This window comes from Sciurus carolinensis, chromosome 4 (assembly GCF_902686445.1).
Source record: "Sciurus carolinensis chromosome 4, mSciCar1.2, whole genome shotgun sequence".
Taxonomy (NCBI): Eukaryota; Metazoa; Chordata; class Mammalia; order Rodentia; family Sciuridae; genus Sciurus; species Sciurus carolinensis.
In genome coordinates, this window is record NC_062216.1 from 133,667,056 (window position 1) to 133,687,851 (window position 20,796).

At 37.7% G+C, this 20,796-nt stretch overlaps 1 protein-coding gene across 1 annotated transcript; it reads left to right on the top strand.

Moving 5' to 3' along the window:
* Window positions 1-5,838: 5,838 nt before the first annotated feature.
* On the top strand, window positions 5,839-19,486 carry LOC124982944 (glioma pathogenesis-related protein 1-like). The gene is made up of 4 exons (XM_047549798.1): window positions 5,839-5,898; window positions 15,331-15,619; window positions 16,366-16,611; window positions 19,199-19,486. Exons 2-4 carry the CDS (start codon window positions 15,446-15,448, stop codon window positions 19,484-19,486), a joined length of 708 nt encoding a protein of 235 aa, XP_047405754.1. The 5' UTR covers window positions 5,839-5,898; window positions 15,331-15,445.
* The last annotated feature ends 1,310 nt before the right edge of the window (window positions 19,487-20,796 follow it).

A 20,796-nucleotide genomic window follows, 5' to 3' on the forward strand; every position in this document is an offset into this window, starting at 1 on the left:
TGAGCCTACCTACACTGAAGTAATAAAAGTGGTAACCCACTTCTATTAAGATTGATCCAAAAAGAGAGGGCAAGGTGGAGGGCCGGAATCCAGAACTGATTACTAGTAATCAAAAAAAAAAAAAAAGAAAGAAAGAAAGAAAAAGAAAAAAAAAAAAAGAAATAAAAAGTTACCAATGTCAGGAATATAATAAAGATGCTACTAGAGGTCTTAGAGAAATTAAAAGAATTAGTGAATGTAATGAGTAACTTTTTTCAGTTGATTCAACAGTGTAGATGAAATAGTCATATTCTTGAATGACTCCCCTTCCAAAACCAACCTGACAGGAAAGAAAATATATTTGAATAGTCTCATTTCAAGAATTCTGAAGGATCTGAGATTTTAGCTTACTTTCAGGCTAACAAGTTAGCCACAATTTCAAGGATACTGAAAGACAAGATGGAACTTCTAGGTCAGTGACAAAGAATTTTACTCAATAATGGTAATGAATTAAAGCTTTTAAAAACCCTTTTTTAAAAAAATTATTTTTAGTTGTAGATGGACACAGTACCTTTTAATTATTTTTATGTGGTGCTGAGGATCAAATCTAGTGTAAACACTTTTTAAAATTTTATTTTATTCAAGATATACTGTGTGTAATTTAATATACCAAATAATTCTAAATAATTCTAAAAGTCCTTTGAGACACAGATAATGACATTTAAAGGATGCTTAAGTTAAAAAAAAAAAAAGGAGAAAACAAAACAAAGCAGTTGAGAATTATAATGTTCAAAGGGAATAGAAACATTGTCGTTGAAACCACAATTTCCTTTGTGAGAAGGTACAGAATGATTTCCTTCTCTGAAATACGAAATCAACTAAGCTAAAACTATGTATCTACTTTAATGGCATACACATGAATTCAATGCTATTGGAGTGTATTGGCCATACTGTCTCTTTGACCATTTATATCCTAATTTTTTTCTGTAATGTAAGTATTCAGATACGCACAATTTGAAAAACCTATCAAGTTTAACTCGTGAATTACTAAATCTAGCAACACTATCAATATCCTGGAGGCAGACCATAAACACAACCATTAACCTATTACTTCATTTTATTCACTTCTACATATTTATTTATAAAGTATATTTATCTAGGTTGAATTTTAAATGATTTTAAAATTTAGCCATCAAAATTATCTTCAGATAATTAATATCAGAAGAAATTGTTTAAAGCAAGTATACTTTTTAAATGAAGACCAGAAATTCAAAATACAATGTGGGAAAATTATTTAAGTGGGTTTTCTTTTGAAATATGAAAGTATACATTTACAAATTGAGTTCATTTTTTTCTCATATTTAACAAATGCTTTACTGATATTTGCAACTATGGACTAATTCTTGGAAAAAAAAGGAATGAAATGATTTCTGCCTGAGGGAGTAGGCATGGTTTTTTAGCAAAATGGCGTGATAGCACAGAACCTATGCATTTCACTTCACATTTGATATCGAAAGTAGAAAGGTGGTTAAAAATTACATACCAGAGAGCTTCATCACTTTTCTAAAGATCTCTTACAAGTTCTTGACATTTAAGTCATTCCATTTTATTAAAAAATAATGGAGGGTGGGGGGACTGATAAGTGGAGAATGATATATAATGGGGGTGGGGGGTGGGGCATGAGAGAAGAATGGGGGAACTTTAGATTATATAGAGGGAAATGAGAGGTAGGGGGTATGAAAAATGTTGGAGTGAGACAGACATCATTATCCTATGTATATGTATGGCTACACGAATGGTATGAATCTACATCATGTACAACCATAGAAACAAAGTGATGTGCCCCATTTGTGTAGAATGAATCAAAATGCAGCCTGTAAAAAATTAAAAGATAGACAAAAATAATAATAATAAAAAATAATGGAGTGATTATTTGATTATTTTGTTTTTTCTTCTTCAAGAGAATAACTGGTTTCATTCAGGTAAGTTCTTTGTCAACAACATGATTTTTATTAACACATACTAATTCTACACAGCAATAGCATGTGGTGCAATAATTCTATCAGTGCATACATCCTATGATAATCAAATCCAACCAGCCTTTCCTGCCATTGCCCCCATCCTCAACCTTTTCTGACCCCTAGTAGTCGTTTATCCTACATTCATGTGGCTTTTTTTTAATCTTCCTCATAGGGTCTGTGTTATCATGCCATTTTGCTTGAATATCATGCATATGAGAGATATGCAATATCTTTCTGTGTCTGGTTTATTTTACTAAACATACTTTTTTCCAGTTTCACCCATTTTACTGAAAATGACAGGATTTTATTCTTCTTTATGGCTGAATAATACTCCATTATAGATACATACCTCATTTTCTTTAGTCATCCATCTGCTAATGAGCATGTACACTGATTCCATACCTTAGTTATTGTGAATGGTGCCAGAGTAAATAGTACATGCAGATATTTCTTCAATATGCTGATTTCATTTCCTTTGGATATATCCAAAATTGGGATAGCTGGATCATATGATATGTCTATTTTTTGTTTTTTCTGAGGAGCCTCAATACTGTTTTCCATAGTGGCTATACTTACATTGTCATACTTACATTACATTGTCATCAACAATATATAAGAGTTACTCTTTCTCCGTACCCTCACCATCATTTCTTTTGTTTTTATAATAGTCATTCTAACTAAGGTGTGATAACATCATATTGCAGTTTTGATTTGCATTTCCTTGATGGCTAGTGACACTGAGTATGTTTCATGTATTTTTTAGTCATTTGTATTCTTCTTTTGAGATGTGTCTATTTGGATCACTTACCCATTCTTAATTAGATTTCTTGTTCTCTAGTTTCATTCCATGAAATCAGAAAAGATTCATGATTTTGTTTTTTGAAGTGGTCAAGACTTAATTTGTGCCCTAATAATTTATACTAGAGAAGGTTAGATGTGCTGTTGTAAGGAATGTGTGCTCTGCAACTCTTGGATGGAATGTTCTGTAAATTTCTGTTTAGGTCATTCGGTGTGTAATGTAGTTTAACTCTGATGTTCCTTTGAGGGTGCTGTCTGGATTACCTGTCCGTTAAAAGTGAGGTATCAGCCAGGCACGGTGGCCCACGCCTGTAATCCCCCCAGCTCAGGAGCCTAAGGCAGGAGGATTGTGAGTTCAAAGCCATTCTCAGCAACTTAGCAAGGCCCTAAGCAGCTTAGTGAAATGAAAAATAAAAAGGGCTGGGGATGTGTCTCAGTGGTTAAGTGCCCATGGATTCAATTCCTGGAACCACAAGAAAAAAAAAAAAGAAAAAGAAAGAAAAAGAAAAAGAAGAAGAAGGAAAGAAAGCGAGTGAGGTATTGAACTCCCCCACCATGTCTGGCATGGTGACACCTTGCCTGTAATCCCAGCAACTTCTGCTTCACAGTTTAGTGGAAAAGGAAAACATGGATGAGAAGGAAATTAAAGAACAAAGAGAAAAGGAGGCACCTAGGGAAGTTAGCAAATGCAACATAGAAAAGATGCTATACAAGTTGGGCCTTAAAAAAGTGAGATGATACTCCAGTCAAAAGGAACAGAAACCCTGAGTCACAAATGAAGACCCTGACAACTGGTGTCTGGTGAGCTGTTTTATAAAGCTGCACTACAGGAGACAAAATCTGTAGGTGGCCGGAGGACTGCAAAGGGTTTATAAGAACTACTGCTCAAAATTAAGATTTAAAATGTAACTGGGCAACAACATGGTGCTGATTCTCACTAGCATGGCTTTCCTATTTTCTGTAGTTCTGCTTAGTAGAAACGAATTGTTTTTTTCTTTGTCAAGTTAGCTCAAGTGAGTTTTTTTTTTTTTTTTCCCTTTGCTAAGTTAGCTCTTAGGGGGATCCTAAGAGGAGAGTATGAATGATATTGGGGTGAACATGTTTGGGATTGTTGGTTCCCCGACTAGACAAAGAAATAACAGGATGGCATTAGGGGTGATAAGCTGAAAGAATAAGATGATGAGACACCTGGAAATCATGATAAATATGGAGAGAAAATTTAGTAGTAGGAATAGTGCGGAGTTTAAGAGGTAAGTTGGAAAATGCTATGATCAAAGAGAAGGAGATGCCCAGAATATGTCTACATAAGCCTTTTGTTAAAAGCAGCGGAATAGAGTTGGGTAAGGAAGTTTTGGGAACAAGCGTGAGAAATTCAAGAACTCTAGGGCAAGGCCTGGGTCCTCAGGGCTAGAGAGGTCTTAGTGTGATGATAGTAAGAATTTAGTATAAATGAACGTCTTATGTCTCAAATTTTACAGAGAGAAGGATGTGCAGCAGTGGTCTGGAAGAAGCAGTGGGAGTTGGGAGAATTTTGGTGCCAATATTCCAAGATAGAGTGATGAGAGTAAATGAGGCCTTCACCCTGAGCACTTTGCCAGGGATAAGATGTCATGGGGGCAAAAAAGAAATACCAAAGTATAAAACAGTGGTTCTCAAACTTTGACCATATTCCAGAAACACTGGAAAGAGCTAATTAAAATCACCAATGGATCACTGTGGTGTGGATATTCTAAAGTATATCAAAGGTTAAAAGCTGTTATGAAGAAGTGGGACCAACTGAGTTTAATTCACTTTTTTCACTTATTGTGTGAACTTGAGCAATTATTTAACTCTGGTTCTCTCAGTTTCCTCAATAAATATGTAGTTCTGTGATACATATGTCTCAGGATTATAAGGAAGTAAACATTAACAGAATATGTCATGCTGTACTGTGTCATGAAAAATATAAGGCAGGTGGTTATGGGTCATGATAAACTGGCAGAAGATAGTCGCCTTTTTTTAAGGCAGTGGAATAGCCCAGCAGGCGCCTTTTAGTCTTCCCCAGTCTCCATCAGGGCTAAAACTTAAGAGCAGAGGAGCAAGGTATGTTACCATGGTAACTCCACACTAGCTCTCTGGGTCTCTCCACATGAGAGCTGATTTTCCTGCACACAGTTTGCAGTCTGTACAAAGGTCTTTGCTTAGCCACAGAGAAGGTGGTAGTGCAACTGCTAAAACATATGAATTATTCTCTGACGTCACCTGAGCAGAGGCACTGAAGAAACTTGACAGAGAACACAGTGAGAACTTGTCTCTTGCTTTAGTCAAATTAGAATAGCCTTACTCCACAGAGGGAGAAAAAAAGGGAACCTCAGGCAGATGTTTATACTGAAACTTAGCTAAGTCATATTTCAACCTCAAAGCATTCTTATCAAACTAAGAAATACTCTAAGAGGATATGAACTTCCTTTAAATGTTTTTCTCTGAAACATATTCATGCTAAAGAAAATTACCAAAAAATATTTATAGAAAGACAAGTGTAGAAATATTTAAGAGTCTAGAAATGCATTGTTACTCAATTCTCATCTTATCTTCAAATCCAGTTTTTAAAAAGTGACCAACCTGTTTAAGTATGAGCAGAAATGATCCCAGTGCTTGAGTCCAAGCAAACTGTGCAAGTTCCACTTTAGAGTCCTTCTTGGAAAAACTGTACCTCAAGATCAGTTGAAGTGATTAACTAAAAATTTAGCATGTAAAGGGAGATGTTATGCTTCAGGTCTGGAATCTCCCCGCAGAGCTCACGCTGAAGGCTTCGTCCCCGATGCAGCAATGTACAGAGGTGGGGCTCTGGGGAAGTGATTAGATCTTGAGGGCTCTGGTATCAGTGAATTAATCCATCCATAGCTGGAGGTGGTGGAAACTATAGGAAATAGGCCACTGGGGCATGCATGTGAGGACTGTATCTTGCACCTGGCTCCTCCCTCTCTCTCTCTGTCTCTGCTTTCTGACTCACATGAGCTGAGCAGCTTTCCTCTGCCATGCCCTACCATGATGATGTTCTGCCTCATCTCATGCCCAAAGCCATGGAACCAGCTGACCATGGACTGAAACTTCTGAAACTGTGAGTCAAAATAGTAAGTCTTTCTTCCTCTAAATTGTTTTTCTTAGGAATTTGTCACAGGAATGAAAAATTAATTAACAAAGGAGAGAAAAGAGGAAGTTCTTAAATATGCATAAGATGCTTCATTTTACCAAACTACTCAAGCTCCTGTAAGCCCTCTTCTCTATTAGCCCTTGACCTTGGCCCCTTTACTAAACCTGCATAGCCTCAATTGAGCAAAATTCTTGTTAAGCCCGTTTAGAAATAAATCTCTTCTACCCTCCATAGCTGATCACCCTGGCCTGATTTCAGCAAAAATTCTGCTAAATTCATTTTAACTGGTATCCCTAGTCCCCTCAATGTCTCTTCTTACCAATTTTCTCTCCACTGGCCCTTCCTCTCATGGCTCCTCTCTGGTCCTTAGCTATAAGTCCCCCACTGTCTTCATTATATTTGGAATTGAGCCCAGTTCTATACTGAGATTCCCCCTTTATTACAATGGTTTCTGAATAAAATCTATCTTTACAACTTTAGCACCAGTATCTGGTTCTGAATCTCATTAAGAGTATGCAAATCCAGGTATGTATATGGGTATACTTAGAGTCCCAATGTTTAAGAAAATATATGGTCATAATATGCATATACTGATGATTAAAATATAAATTATTACAAATTCTGAGAATAATTGAACACTATTTCTTATATATAAAGATGCTGCATCATTATTATTTACAATATAGAGAAACTGAATGCAATCCAAATATACAACAATAATGTTATATAAATGATCATGCATTCATTAGGGGAAACATTGTACTAGCCCTTGAAATGTTTATGAAGAATTAAAATAACCAAAATTATAATTATGAATTATGGTTAAGGAAAAAAGAAAGAGAAAAAATTGGATAAAATTATAACCTCAAAATCTGTGCATGTCTTTTGCATATTTTTAAAAATACATGAGAGTTTTTGTAATGTATATGTGTATATGTATCTACATGTGTATGTGTATACACAAAACTGAAAGAAGTACACCAATATGTGTTTTTTATTTTTTTAATTATCATTTTTTTTTGATTTTTTACAGATTGCATTTTGATTCATTGTACACAAATGGGGTACATCATTTCATTTCTATGGTTGTACAAGATGTAGATTCATACCATTCGTGTAATCATACATGTAATAGGGTAATGATGTATGTCTCACTCCACCATTTTTCATACCCCCCTCCCTCTCATTTCCTTCTATATAATCTAAAGTTCCTCCATTCTTCTCTCACTCCACACCCCCATTATATATCATCATCCACTTATCAGGGAAAACATTCAGCCTTTGGTTTTTTGGGACTGGCTTATTTCATTTAGCATAATATTCTCCAATTCCATCCATTTATCTACAAATGCCATAATTTTATTCTTTTTTATGGCTGAATGATATTCCATTGTGCATATATACCAGTTTCTTTATCCATTCATCTGTTGAAGTGCACCTAGTTTGGTTCCACTATCTAGCTATTGTGAATTGAGCTGCTATAAACATTAATGTGGCTGCATTACTATAGTATGCTAATTTTAAGTCCTTTGGGTATAAAGTGAGGAGTGGGTTAACTGGGACAAAAGGTGGGTCCATTCCAAGTTTTCTTAGGGTTCTCCATACTGCTTTCCAGAGTGGCTGCACCAATTTGCAACTCCACCAGCAATGTATGAGTGTGCCTTTTCCCCACATCCACGCCAACATCTATTATTGTTTGTGTTCATGAAAATAGTCATTCTAATTGGAGTAAGATGAAATCCTAGAGTTTTTAAAATTTGCATTGCTGTAATTACTAGAGATGTTGAACACTTTTTCATATATTTATTAATCACCTGTATGTCTTAAGAAGCACACCAGTATGTTAAGAGAAAGAAACCTCTAGGGTATACTGACAAACTTTTTTTCTTTCCTTTTCCTCTTCAAAAAGCCAGGATTCATAGTTGCAAACAAACATATAAAAAACTGCTCAATTAAAGTAGAAAAGGTCTTTATTAAAAGAATTAGGAAGCTGATTCAATGATTAAAGGGACTGGAAAAATAGTCTTTAGGCTAAGCTTATTGATCTCGCTGGTAAGAAAGCTGTCACAGTTGCTTCTATAGAGTAATAAATACTAGCAATCAAATTTCTACACTGATGTCTGCCAGCCCTTCTAGAAAATCATCACCTCTTAACCTGTAACCCACCAAAGCTCTGTCTCATACTCTCCATCCAGAAAAAAAATGGAAGTTTCATGCAGAGGCTGTTTCCTCATTTTGCCTGTTTTTTTTTTTTTTTTTTTTTTTTTTTTTCATGCAAAAGATTTTATTAAGCTGACAGGCAGAGTGTCTGCCTTCAGGGTGAGAGAGAGAGAGAGAGAGAGAGAGAGAAAATGAGAGTGAATGAGAGAGGGAGCAAGAGTGAGGAGGAGAGACAGAGTGCAAGTGAGGAGGAGAGAGCTCATTTTACTAATTTTGAAATCAATATCTTGCAAAATTTTGAGCAGAGGAGTGACATAACTAATGTATACCATAAAAGGATAAATTTAACATCAAGGAAGAGAATATAATGTAGAGGGCAAAAAGGAAGTGAGATTACTTAAGAAACTTAATAATCCAGATGGGTACAGATAGATTGACAGAAGGAGAAGTGGTGAGAGGCGGTTGAATTTTGGATATATTTCAAAGATAGAATAAATAAGATTTACTAGTGACTTACATGTGAGGAGTAAGAGAAAGAAAAGCCAAAGATGATTCCAAGAGTCACCTGAGACTTTGGAAGATTGATGATAATATGATACTGAGACAGGGAAGATCATGGGTGGAGGTGACAAGTAGCAGCTGGGTACATGAAGGGAGCACAAGACTGGGTGTATGATGTGGAAAATACTTCTCATAATGGCTAGCCACTAGTAGCACGGGGGTGGGGGGTGGGGCAGGGATTTCCTGTTGAGTCAGAGTACAATTCTGACTACACTGGGCTTGTCTTGGCAAAATCTTATCTAATCCTCCTCGGAGGACATTTGTGCTAAGCATGACCCAGTAGAAAATTCTTTAGATGTGGACAGCATGGATACTGTCCCATTTGGATTTATCTCCTGATTTAAACCTAGGTATAAGTAAAGACTGAAAGTATCTGGGCAGGGAGCACTGCTTTAGGACCCACCCTGAGCTTCTGGCTCCTTGAAGCAGCCCTGATAGAAACCCAGTGACCACATGAGAGGAAAGTCCAGCGTCTGCATAATTAGTCAGTGGAAATGGACTTAATCAGCTAATGTGAAACAAACCTTTAGAAAACCTTTTGTAAGGATTTTGGAAGGATGTGAGGTCCTATGTTAAGCAGTTTGGGGTAGGTCAAGTGTCATGGCTGTGTATGTTACTATGAACTACTCTAACTTGATGTGGTTAACTCTGCTTGGGGAAGAAAGTTCTGGTTCTAATATGTATTATCACTCATAAGAGGGACTGAGGAAAGGAAAGTAGAAAGAGCACAAAAAAATGAATTTCATCTATTAAGTAGAAGAACTGAAAGAAATATAACATAACCAGAACTTAGTAACCAGAGAGGATTCAGTATAGCTACAGTAAAGCTTGAATATACTAATGTGATTAACATTATCCTGAGAACTACCTATAACCCATAATCATTTAAACCAGGCAAAAGACATTAAAGTAAAAATCAAACTTCAAAAATTACATATTTTAAAAAGCAATTATTTTTAATTTTTTTATTTGTTCTTTTTAGTTGTACGTGACGGTAGAGTGTATTTTAATATACCATACATACATGGAGTATAACTTCCCATTCTTGTGGTTGTACATGATATGGAGTTACACTGACTGTGTATTCATGTATGAACATAGGAAAGTTATGTAGGATTCATTCTCCTGTCTTTTCTATTCCCCTCCCTCTCCCTTCCCTTCATTCCAATGAACTTCTATGCTCCCCCTCCCCTTATTGTGTGTTAGCATCTGCATATCAGCAATTATTTTTTAAATTGCACCTTTAATTGTTGAATAGAGAAATGAAATACGCAATAAAGTTAAAAACATCAAAGCACAGCAACAAAGTGTTCATATCTAACAACTAAAAAAAGCCAATATTTCTGTTTCATGCATTATTTTAGAAGAAATAAGTGTATTTATTAGAGCATTTCTCTGGACCAGGGTCTTTGTGTGAGAATACCTTTGAATAGGAAGTAGGATTTACCTACCATTTTTCATCTAAGCCTCTAGAAATGTTGAAAATCTAACTATAAATATCATTACATCTAATATTATTCAATATATCCATTTCTACTATTAGGAAAATAAATTACTTATATGGACTATCCAAATGAATACCGGATGCAGTTTGTTAAAAAATTACAGGGTAATCTGTTAAAAGCCAAATATAACATCATTCTGAATAACTTGTGTCACAATCCATTGTGAATTTGTAACAATATTTAGAGTGTCAAGATCTGGCTTTTCTAACAACCAACTTGATTTCATCCTCTTTTCAAAATGTATTGCTATAAATATGAAAATGCTGTGTGCTAAACATAGTCTGGATTATAAACATGAACACCTAGGGTTATAAAAGGAAAGTAATAATAACATTAGTTAATGTATTGTGTGACAAGCCCTCTCTAAGATCCTTTTATAAATAACTTTTCAATCAAATTCTCATCAATCCAATGGCACCTATTAATAATAACAGTACTGTCATAGGACTTAACTTGAACCCAGTCTAAAGCACTCTCTCTTTCTTAACAACTACAAAGAAGATTTGCGATCACACCCTATGTTAACATCTTACTAGATGGCCTTGGTCTAGTAAATTGAAACATTTTTTTCCCTCATTATTTTCATCTGTAAATAGAAATAATATCTATGCCCACAGAGATGGGGCAGTTACTGTGGCATCACAGTGACATAGGAATAAGAAAAAGTTTAGCTCCCCGCTTGTCCTTACTGCTGTCGACCTCAGCAAGCATGCTCTCCAACATCAGTTTCTGTTGATAAATGTGAGGAGCCTCATTCAGCAAGAATTAAGTTAGGTAAAGCCATTTCACTCTGCCTTACAACCTTAATACCTGATGCTATGCTACTGAGAAAGGAGGTCTTAGACAAATTCTGCTAAATGTCTTGGAAACAGTTATGAGAATGGCCCTCCACTCTGCTCTTAAACACTCCAGCCAAAAACTCAACAGATATTCTAAAGTCAGGACCGGCCAGTCTTTGAGTTAGGGCAGGGGACACAGGCCTCTTGAGAAGTGGCAATTCCCTGGAACACTTCACCAACTGTGCTAAAGATCTAAGTGTGGCTACCTCTTTACCTCACTCATGCAATGACAGGACAATATGTTCAATTTTCCTGTAAGCTATCCGTCTTGAATATCACTCATTTTGCCAGTGAAAATTTTACTCTAATAGTCCCTATTCTAATTAACACACAACTTGATGTCAGTTTCTACAACTGTATCCGAAGTGCTCAGACCACCTTTGAAGTGTGGATTCCTGATATACTTTAGGACTAACAAACTGTTTCTAGAATGTGGATTACAGTTAACTTGTTGTATACACTGGCATCCCTCAAACTGGCTTATACCAAGTAAAATCATACAGACAATATGAGTGACATGTTCTGCTGATAAACATTGTCACTATCCCTTTCTGGGGCCCTTCTGTGGCCTTCCCCACCCATATCCCCAGTAGAAAAGGTACGACAGCTTTTTGGAACCCAAATGTTTATAGAATCGAATTGGCAAGGGTGGAATTATAAGAAATTCTATATCATTTCTAACCCCAAAATGAAAAAGCTCACCATGTATCTAAATAGATGAGTATAGGATAGTAAAACAAAGGTGGGATTTTTTTTCTATATGTTATGACTTAGATCTGGAATGTCCCCCAAAGATTCATGTGTTGAAGGTTTATTCCCCAGTGCAGCGATGTCTAGACGTGGGGTTTGAGGAAAGTGATTGGATCATGGGGCCTCTGACCTTATCAGTAGATTAGTCCATTGAGGGAGTCACAGGTGAATGGATTACTGGGAGGGGGTAGAAATTGTAGGAGGTGGAACTTAGTTGAAGGGAGTGGGTCCTCAGAAGTGTTGTATCTTGTCCCTGGCCCCCTCCTTTCTCTCTGCTTCCTCGATGCCACGAGCTGAGCAGCTTCCCTGGGTCACACCTTTCAGTCATTGCCTTGCCTCAGACCCAGAGCAATGGAGGACTGAAACCCCTGAAATCATGAACCAAAAACAAATTTTGGCCGGGCTGGGGATTGAACTCAGGGGCCCTTGACCACTGAGCCACATCCCCAGCCCTATTGTGTATTTTATTTAGAGACAGGGTCTCACTGAGTTGCTTAGGACCTCACTTGTGCTGAGGCTGGCTTTGAACTTTTGATTCTCCTGCCTTAGCCTCTGGAGCCACTGGGATTATAGGTGTGTGCCACCGCACCCAGCTGCAAATCTCTTTCCTTAAGTTGTTTTTCTCAGGTATTTTGTCACAGTGATGAAAACTGACTAACACAATACATAATTGTCTTTAACTAACAAATTGTTGCTTTAAAAAAGTAACTATTGCTGGGATAGAGAGATATATCCAACCATTCAATGATAATCACGATTAATACTGGGAAGTACTGATGTTGTTTTAGTCTTTTAATCTACATATAAGTTTATCAGATTGTGTGTATGTGTTAATTTGTGCATGACTTTGAAGATCCATGACTCACCAAAAAAGTTTTAGTTTCTTTTTGGATTATAAAAATAGTATATTCTCACTATAAAAATAATAAAATTAAATTAACAGAGTAAAAAAAGATGGTAAAAATACATCCTAAAACGCCACCATTCAGCAATAATCACTAAAAACCAATCTCTCTTAACACGTGCATATTTATCAAGGAGTCTGTGACAAAGATGCAGGTAAGAATAGAAAAACTCAGAACAAAGTTGAAAGCCTTCTGAGAACTGGAGGATTACATTTCTTCTAGTAAATTTCCTGTTGTTCTGTGAGAAACCACTTCTATGGGCTTTTGAAGTCTAAGAGTGTGGCTCTCAGGATTTAAATTGCTCTGCTTAAGAACATAAAATAGTCTCTCTGATAGCAGATTTTCCCTTTTGTTCAGTAGTTTTAGAAAATTATAGAAAATGATTAATTCATTTTAATACTAAAATGATTGTGCTGGCCCTGGGGAATTACACCTGTACAACGGGGACTGCTCAAGCAACCACAAATGTCACTGAATTCGCTTGCTTATGAGGTCTCATTTTTCCTTTCTTTTGTTGAAAACCCAAACTACCTAGCTCACAGAAACCCAGAAGAAGATGGGAAGTAGGCCCTGGATCAGACTGCTGCTTTAAAGTAGAGGAAGGTCTCCCTTTTGATTATCACCTCAGTGATCAAAAAGTTGTCTTTGAGTCTCAGACAAGAGATTTATCCTAAGTCAATGTGATGGAAAGAATGCTAGTAGAAATTGAGCACCCTGGGCAAAATTTAGAATTATAAGAGTGTTTTATTAGGTTGTGTGTGTGTTTAGCAACAGTAATGTTCACCTGAATTTTCTGTAATATCTTTAATTCTACAAGTTCCCAATTAGAAATCCACCCCATTCCATTTTCCACTTCTTAATTTTTCTACATTACTGGTGTTTTATAAAACTAGATCTCACCCCACCCATAGATAAAATCCTCCAATGACTTCCCATCAACTTGGTAATAAAATCCAAATCATTGGCAGAATCTACAAATCTCCTGGATCTGATTCTTGCCTTTCTCCCCAGCTGGCATGAAAGCAGCATTTGGGTTCTGAATTTCATGAGAACCAGTATCATGTTTTCCTTTGGCCAAAATCAATACTTGAAACCATATATAGAGAGGGAAATTACATGTAATTTTTTTTACTTTTCGTATTCTTCCCCTGACACCATGTTTCCAACTTCACAACTAGATATACAGTTCCTCTCTCCCAGTTCTGTTCATCTTTCCAGCCCTTTTTCCCTTGATCATTACCTATCTGATTCTAGTCTCAGACGAGGCCTCACCTGTTGTACATAGGAAGCCATCTCTACCCTTTCCTGGTTTGGAGGAACAGCCTCTCCTATGGAGTCCATACCTTTCCGTGCATTCTTCTATCCAGATCTTGAACAGCTTCTGATGTGAACACCCCTGTCACTATTATCTCACAGGCTCCTCCCACTGTGAGTTCCATAAAGACAGTGATTATGTTTTTAAGTTCTCTATTACTAAGCCAAATATGCAGAGCAGGAATTTAATATGTGTCAAATCAATGTATTAACTAGTTCATTTGATCCTCTCAAACCTCTATGATTAAGAAGATAGGAAACTTCCTGTTAGCCTCATTAGAGTAGGTAGCCAGAGCTTAGAGAGTAAGTTAACTTGCTCAAGGTCTCGCAGGTAGTTAGAAGTGGAACTTACGCTAAAATCTTTGAAATTAAGACAAGTACTTTCTCTACAATTCTCTCTCCCCCTCCCTTTCCTACACACAGGAACACCTACTTCTACATTTGTGAATGAAATTCTAGGTCAAGTTACGATGTTAACCAAATATAGCAGTTTGGTTTTACTTTCTATAGTTCTAGTTACCCAGGATCAACCATGGTCAAAAAATATTAAATAGAAAGTTCCAGAAGTAAAAATTCTTAAATTTTAAATTGTGCACTTTCTGTGTAGTATGATGAAATCTTGCACCATCCTGTTCCATCCTGCCTCAGGAAGTAAGTCATCCCTTTGTCTAGTATATATGAGTTGTATACATTATTAGTCCATTAGTCACTTAGGTATCTGTTATCAGATTAGCTCGTTATGACACAGTGTTTGTGTTATTTTACTTAATAGTGGTTCCAAAACGCAAGAGTAGTGATACTGACACATTTTTACAGCATGTTGTATAATTTTTCTATTTTGTTATTAGTTATCATTGTTAGTCTTTTTACTGTACCTAATTTATAAATTAAATCTACCGTGGTAACATCTGCATAGGAGAAAACGTAGTAGGATTTGGTATTTGTCCACTGTTTCAGGCAACCACTGATGAGAGATACGCAGATAAAAGGTTAACTATTGTATTCTCACCACTTTTGGCTGAGATGAGTCTTAAAGGGTTTTAAAAACATGTTGCAAGTCATTAACAGAAATAAGAAATATGTTTGTATTTAATTACTACAACCTCCATAAAAAACTGGAGACTGTTATTTCTGGAGACTCTTAGATTTTCTTTGGAAATACCTCTCAACTCTGAAGAAAATCTGAAAAGTCTGATGCAACCTTGTAAAAATTATGCTATACTACATGTTGGAATAGGTGCTGTGTCACCGAGAACCACTGAAATGAAGGGTTAAGATTGAAAAACCAGCTACAAACCATATATGGAGAAACCCATTTCTTAAAACTTGTGATGAACTCATGTTCTGCTTTCCGTTTTCTCAAAGCTGAAGTCAGCTATGCTTTGTGAAGCTGCCAGCTGAAGACAGAGAGGCGAGCTCTCTCAGAAACCGTGGCTCTGGATACGGCTCTGGATACGGCTTTGTGCCAGCTGGACTGAGCATGCAGGTCACACTTGCTACGATGACCTGGACGGTTTCTTTTGTCTCTAGTTATTCATATAAGGCAAACACTTTGCCAGATATTGAAAGTGAAGATTTCATCAAAGAGTGTATTCGAATTCATAACAAGTTTCGATCAGAGGTGACTCCAACAGCCAGTGACATGCTATACATGGTAAGGAACAAAACAAAACAAAACAGTATTTGTGGCATAATTCAGTCAAAAAAAAAGCTAGTGTGTTGACTCTGGGGACATAGTCTTGGTGATCCTGGATGATATTTTTGCTTATGATTAGTGTGTGCAGTAAATCCACAATCTGTGATCAAAACACAGTTTAGCTATTTGCTCACTGTGTCAAAAGCAAGCACCACAAGAAGAGTGCAGTTCTCTTTTTGGACCCTTACTTTCCTCATCATGGGGAGACCATTTTGTTGTTGTTGTTGTTATTTTCTCCCCTGTGTTTGTGAGTATTCTTTTGGTTCAGTTTCTCTTTTGTCTTTTCTTGTCTCTAAGCTCACTTTTTTTTGTTGTCTTCTCAGGAAGGCAGCGTGGATTCTGGGTTTGAATACCAGATCCGTGACTTTGAGCTGGTTTTTAACTTTTCTAAGCTTACTGAGATAAAGGCTGTTGTGGCTAAAAAATTGCATAAAATGTGAAACAGTATATACTATCTTGCACATAATTAGCCTTCAGTGAAATGTTGGTGTATCTTCCTGGCTTAGTTTCTAAATTCTATCAAACTAGATTATCATATTTATTCAGCCCTAGTTAGTGCTTGAAAACTGTGTTTAGAGAGTGCCTATATACATCCTTCTCTGTCCTTGTATCACATCTTATGTGCTTTTTAAATCCCTGCCTGTTACATTGTTGTGAAAGATTCCATTCTTGACTCCCACATTGTTTAATAATTCCTTTTGCAGACTTGGGACCCAGCCCTAGCCAAAATTGCAAAAGCATGGGCAAAAACTTGTCAGTTTAAACATAATCCACAGCTGAAATCACACCACAGTCTGCACCCAAACTTTACTTCATTGGGAGAAAATATCTGGACTGGGTCTATACAGTTGTTTTCAGAGTCTTCGGCTATCTCAAACTGGTACGATGAAATTCAAGACTATGACTTTAACACCCGAAGATGCACAAAAGTCTGTGGTCATTACACTCAGGTAAGTATTGCCCGATTTTTGTTGTTGTTGCTGTTGTTGTTGTTTTGGTTTTTTTGTTTTGCTTTTGGAGCTGAGGATGAACCCAGGGCCTAGTGCATGCTAGGCAAGCGCTCTGCCATTGAGTCACATCCCCACCCCCCTCTGTGTTTGAAACCATGTTTTCAAGGGGTAGGAGGAGAAGAAAACTGTAATCTGGTACTAGAAAATATAAAGCATGCCAGTGCCCCTCTAAGTATGAGTGAGTAGGGATAACAGCCCTAGTTCAAAGATTATAATAAATGGAACAGACTCCAATAACAGAGGAGTGCTTGAAGAGTTTACTTATGTGGACAAAAGTGATATATGAGGCCCATCAATCTGGAGAGTATGAAATACTAGTACTGTATAGGATAACTTGCATATGTTATAGTATTTGAAACCTTACAACATATATCTGAATCTGAACTCTTCCTCTTACTGGCTAAATGACTTGAAGAGGTAACTCCTTAACCTCTCTGACCCTGTTGGGTTGGATATCACCCCCTTTATGGTTCTGTGTTGAGAATTGAATTAGATCTTCAATGTAGAGAACTAAACCCTACTGTCACTGTGAGAGTGGCTGCTACAGCTTTGTCTTCCCAGACCCCAGGAATCTCTGGGCATCTCTTCATGAGGAGAGTCCTCTTTTCAAGTAGGGGCCGAATAGTGTGGTCTCTTAAGAGATGAAGAATCACTTAGCATGGGCTCTGATATCTATATTTAAAGGACTGGACTTTATGAGTTTCCTTGTGTCCAAAATATTAACCTGCCCTCCCCCCACCCCCAGATATAAAGCAACAATTTACAAATAAGTTCAGATAATTTGGGAGATCCAACTCGGAAATCTGAGACCCACGTGACATGAATTTGAGTTTCCGCCTCTTATTTTGACTCCCTGTAATAATGGATATTATGCCTTACTTGGATATGCAAACAGGGTTAGGAGTCTCTTCTCAACTTAAGTGTCTTCTGACCTCTATATATTGGCATGCTGAGCTACTTGTCAATCATCTGGAGTACCAGGCTCATTCATACACATTATATACCTTCTACACCTTGTTAATTTTGCCTGGAATGCTTTTCCTTTTAAGTTGACTCAATCTACCTATTTCTGTTTCTTGCTGTGTAAAGACTTGCATCTCCCCTTGGCTGGGGAGTTGTTCTGTCCTCTTTGTTCATTGGCACCTTGTCAGTTATGGTGAATAATACTAGCCATGCACTGTAATAAATCCATTCACACATGATGTCTCTCCCTAAATACGACCAACTTCTGAGGGCCAGGGACCATTCCAAACTCCTTCCCTGCCTCATTCCCTATATATTCTCACTATCACTTCTCTGAGATTGTGCCCTAAAAATGTGTTAGCATATTGTCTTAGGCTCTGTTTTCTAAGACTCTAGACCAAGATTTGTACTTAGAAGGCAGTGAACAAAGGGTAGATCTATCCATGGGCTAGTTTCCCAGCAGTCATATTAGAAACGGATCTGATAACTTGATTAGGAATCCATTTTCATCTTTATGAGAAATCTTTCCAGTGGATTCAAGACTACTCAATTGCCATTTTAAATTCATGCTGGAAAGTTACCTTGAATGGATATTGTAACTCCCGATTTATCCTCATTGTTGAAAATCAAGCTGTAAATTTTGGTCAATGATGGCTGTTTGTACAGAATAAAAAGAATAAATTCAGATGAATTATCTCTCCACAAAAGGTTTAATATTTCTTGATGTGTTAACACTTCAGCTGTATCTTCATTTGAGACAGCCTATTATTAAGGAATAGTTTTAGTGTAGTAATATAGAAGATCAATCAAATCATATGTTTTGTTGCTGCCAATCCAGTTTTGAAAAGTTTGGCAATGCCTTGGCAGGGTAGATTACTTCGGTTGGATCGTGCCAGGGCTTCCCACTAGATGGCACTAATCGCCTTACTTTTGTTTTTATCTTGATTTCCTCTACCTCCACATCCACCCTCCTGAAATTTTTATTCTTACAGTTTTACACTCTCACATAACAATGGAAATTTCAAATTTCTCTGGTAGGTCTTATGCTGTTATAATATTACTATACTTCTAATAATGATTCAGATGGATCCACACTGAGAACTGAAAGGGTAAAGATGTTGGGAAGAGATTGTTAGGGAGAAAGGGGAGACATGGTTCTCCCCTATGGGTTCCCCAGATGCAAAACTTGTTAGAAAGGTATAGCAGCCCTAGCTTCTGGGTGACTTGCATATGGAAAAAACACTGAAAGCATCTTGCTCAGGGCATAGACTGTCCTTACTGTACTCCGTGACCAGGCAGAATTAGGTTCCAATCTCTCCTCTATAACAATTAGTGTCAGTAACACAATTAAAAAGAAGCCAAGTGCTTTACACAGGGCCAATTGGAAAGATGGCCTGAGGCATCTCTGGAAAAATCATACCCTACCCATCACGGGATGCAAGGTATGAAAGTGTATAAAATCATTTCAAAGACTTTCCTTTGAGAACAAAGCCCCGCAGCACCCTGCTGACACAGGGCCCCCCTAGGGAATTGATTTTGCGTGTTCAGTCCTTGAGGCACTCAGAGGCGGCTGGAGCCGTGGTTGAGTGTGTCTAGTGCAGCCCGTGCTGGCAGCAGCCCTCGGAGTGGTCATCGTGATGAGTGTACAGACATGCAGAATGCGAGGGTTACGGGTCATGGAGGCGTCCACCAAAGTTTTACAGGAAAGCCTGGTACGCCACGGCAGTGTGACAGGGTGCTGGCTCCTGAAAGCAGTTCCTTAGAGAGTGAGACATGCAGCTGGGGAGTGAAGCCAAACTACAGTGGAGACCCCAGAAAGTTAGAGGTGCCAGGAACATGGAACACCTGCTGAGGGAAGCTGCAGGCAGCAAGCAAAGCCACCCTGTGAGAGTGGTCATGTGGGCCCCAAGATGGCAGGGGTCGGGCTGCCCACGTTGTCTGAGCTCACATCACGCCACCATGTACACCAGACGTCACACAGGAAACTATAGAATTTGATGTTTACCTGTTATTTTTAAGTCTTGTGTTGGTCCAGTTCCTCTTTTTTCACCTAGTCCTCCCTTTCTGAAGCAGGATACGGTGCCATTGTATTTGGAAGTATGTGACTTTCTGTTTGATTATTGTAGGGACTCACAGCCAAGTTTGCCTTTATTCCCAGAGGAAACTTTGCACTTTTGAACATATTGAAATAGTTAAGACTTTGGTGACTCTTGGAGAGGCACTAAATGCATTTGCAGTAGAAGATGGACATGAGTCTTTGAGTCCGTGGGGACCTGGGGCAGAATGGCTAGTTTAGATCCTGAATGTCCCCCAAAGATCTATATGTTAAAGGTTTGGTCACCAGCCTGTGGTGGTTAGGAGACTGGTAAAAACGTTAGTAGTGAGACCTAGTGGAGGAAAGATCATCAGGAGCATGCCCTTGAGGCAAATATTGGGATTCTGGCTCCTTCCTTTCTCTCTCTTTGCATACTGGCTGTTATACGCTCCTCTCTCGATGTACTTACTATGTTGCCACAGGTTCAAAGGCAACAGAGTCTACTGTCCGTGGACTGAAACCTTTGAAACCAGGAGCCAGCATAAGCCTTTCCTCCTTATTCTCATAGGTATTTTGTCACAGGGACAGAAAGTTGACTTACATACAACTAAAACATAAAATGAATGCTACTAACATTTGGACACTCTTGAGCAAAAAGAGCATTAAAGGTTAGTATTACCAATGTTAAAATGCTTGAGATGTAATGACCCTATGGAAGAAGTACTCAAAGATCAAAGGATTAAAAAAGAAATATCAAGCTAAGGTAAAGCTGGGTTCAGAGACACATTGAACCCAGGTACCATGTGGAAGACTCACCCAAAGAACTTGTTACAATAGATATTTTAAGGACAACTCCAATACTTTGATGTCAGAGTTCTTGAGATGAACCTAGAATTCTGCATTTGAAGCAAGAATTCCATGCAAAATCAGCTTGAAATACAATGAGCAAAAATTAAGAAAATTTAAAAGTAAAACAAAAATAATTGAAAAGTAAAAGTTTAAGTACAGGAATCAAACTTGAGGAAAAATGGCCCCCTCCAAAAGCTAGAATCTCTCAGTAAGATGGAAGCCTGAGTCACTTCTTTGTCTGTGTGGGTCGGAGTTCCCTGCAGCGGATTCCTTGGCAT

Bases quoted from the DNA above. Each gene is read 5' to 3' on its own strand.
- LOC124982944 (XM_047549798.1), top strand. From the start codon at position 15,446: ATGCAGGTCACACTTGCTACGATGACCTGGACGGTTTCTTTTGTCTCT. The intron at 15,620-16,365 runs GTAAGGAACAAA...TTCCTTTTGCAG, and splicing joins CCAGTGACATGCTATACATG to ACTTGGGACCCAGCCCTAGC. The intron at 16,612-19,198 runs GTAAGTATTGCC...TGAGGCACTCAG, and splicing joins TCTGTGGTCATTACACTCAG to AGGCGGCTGGAGCCGTGGTT.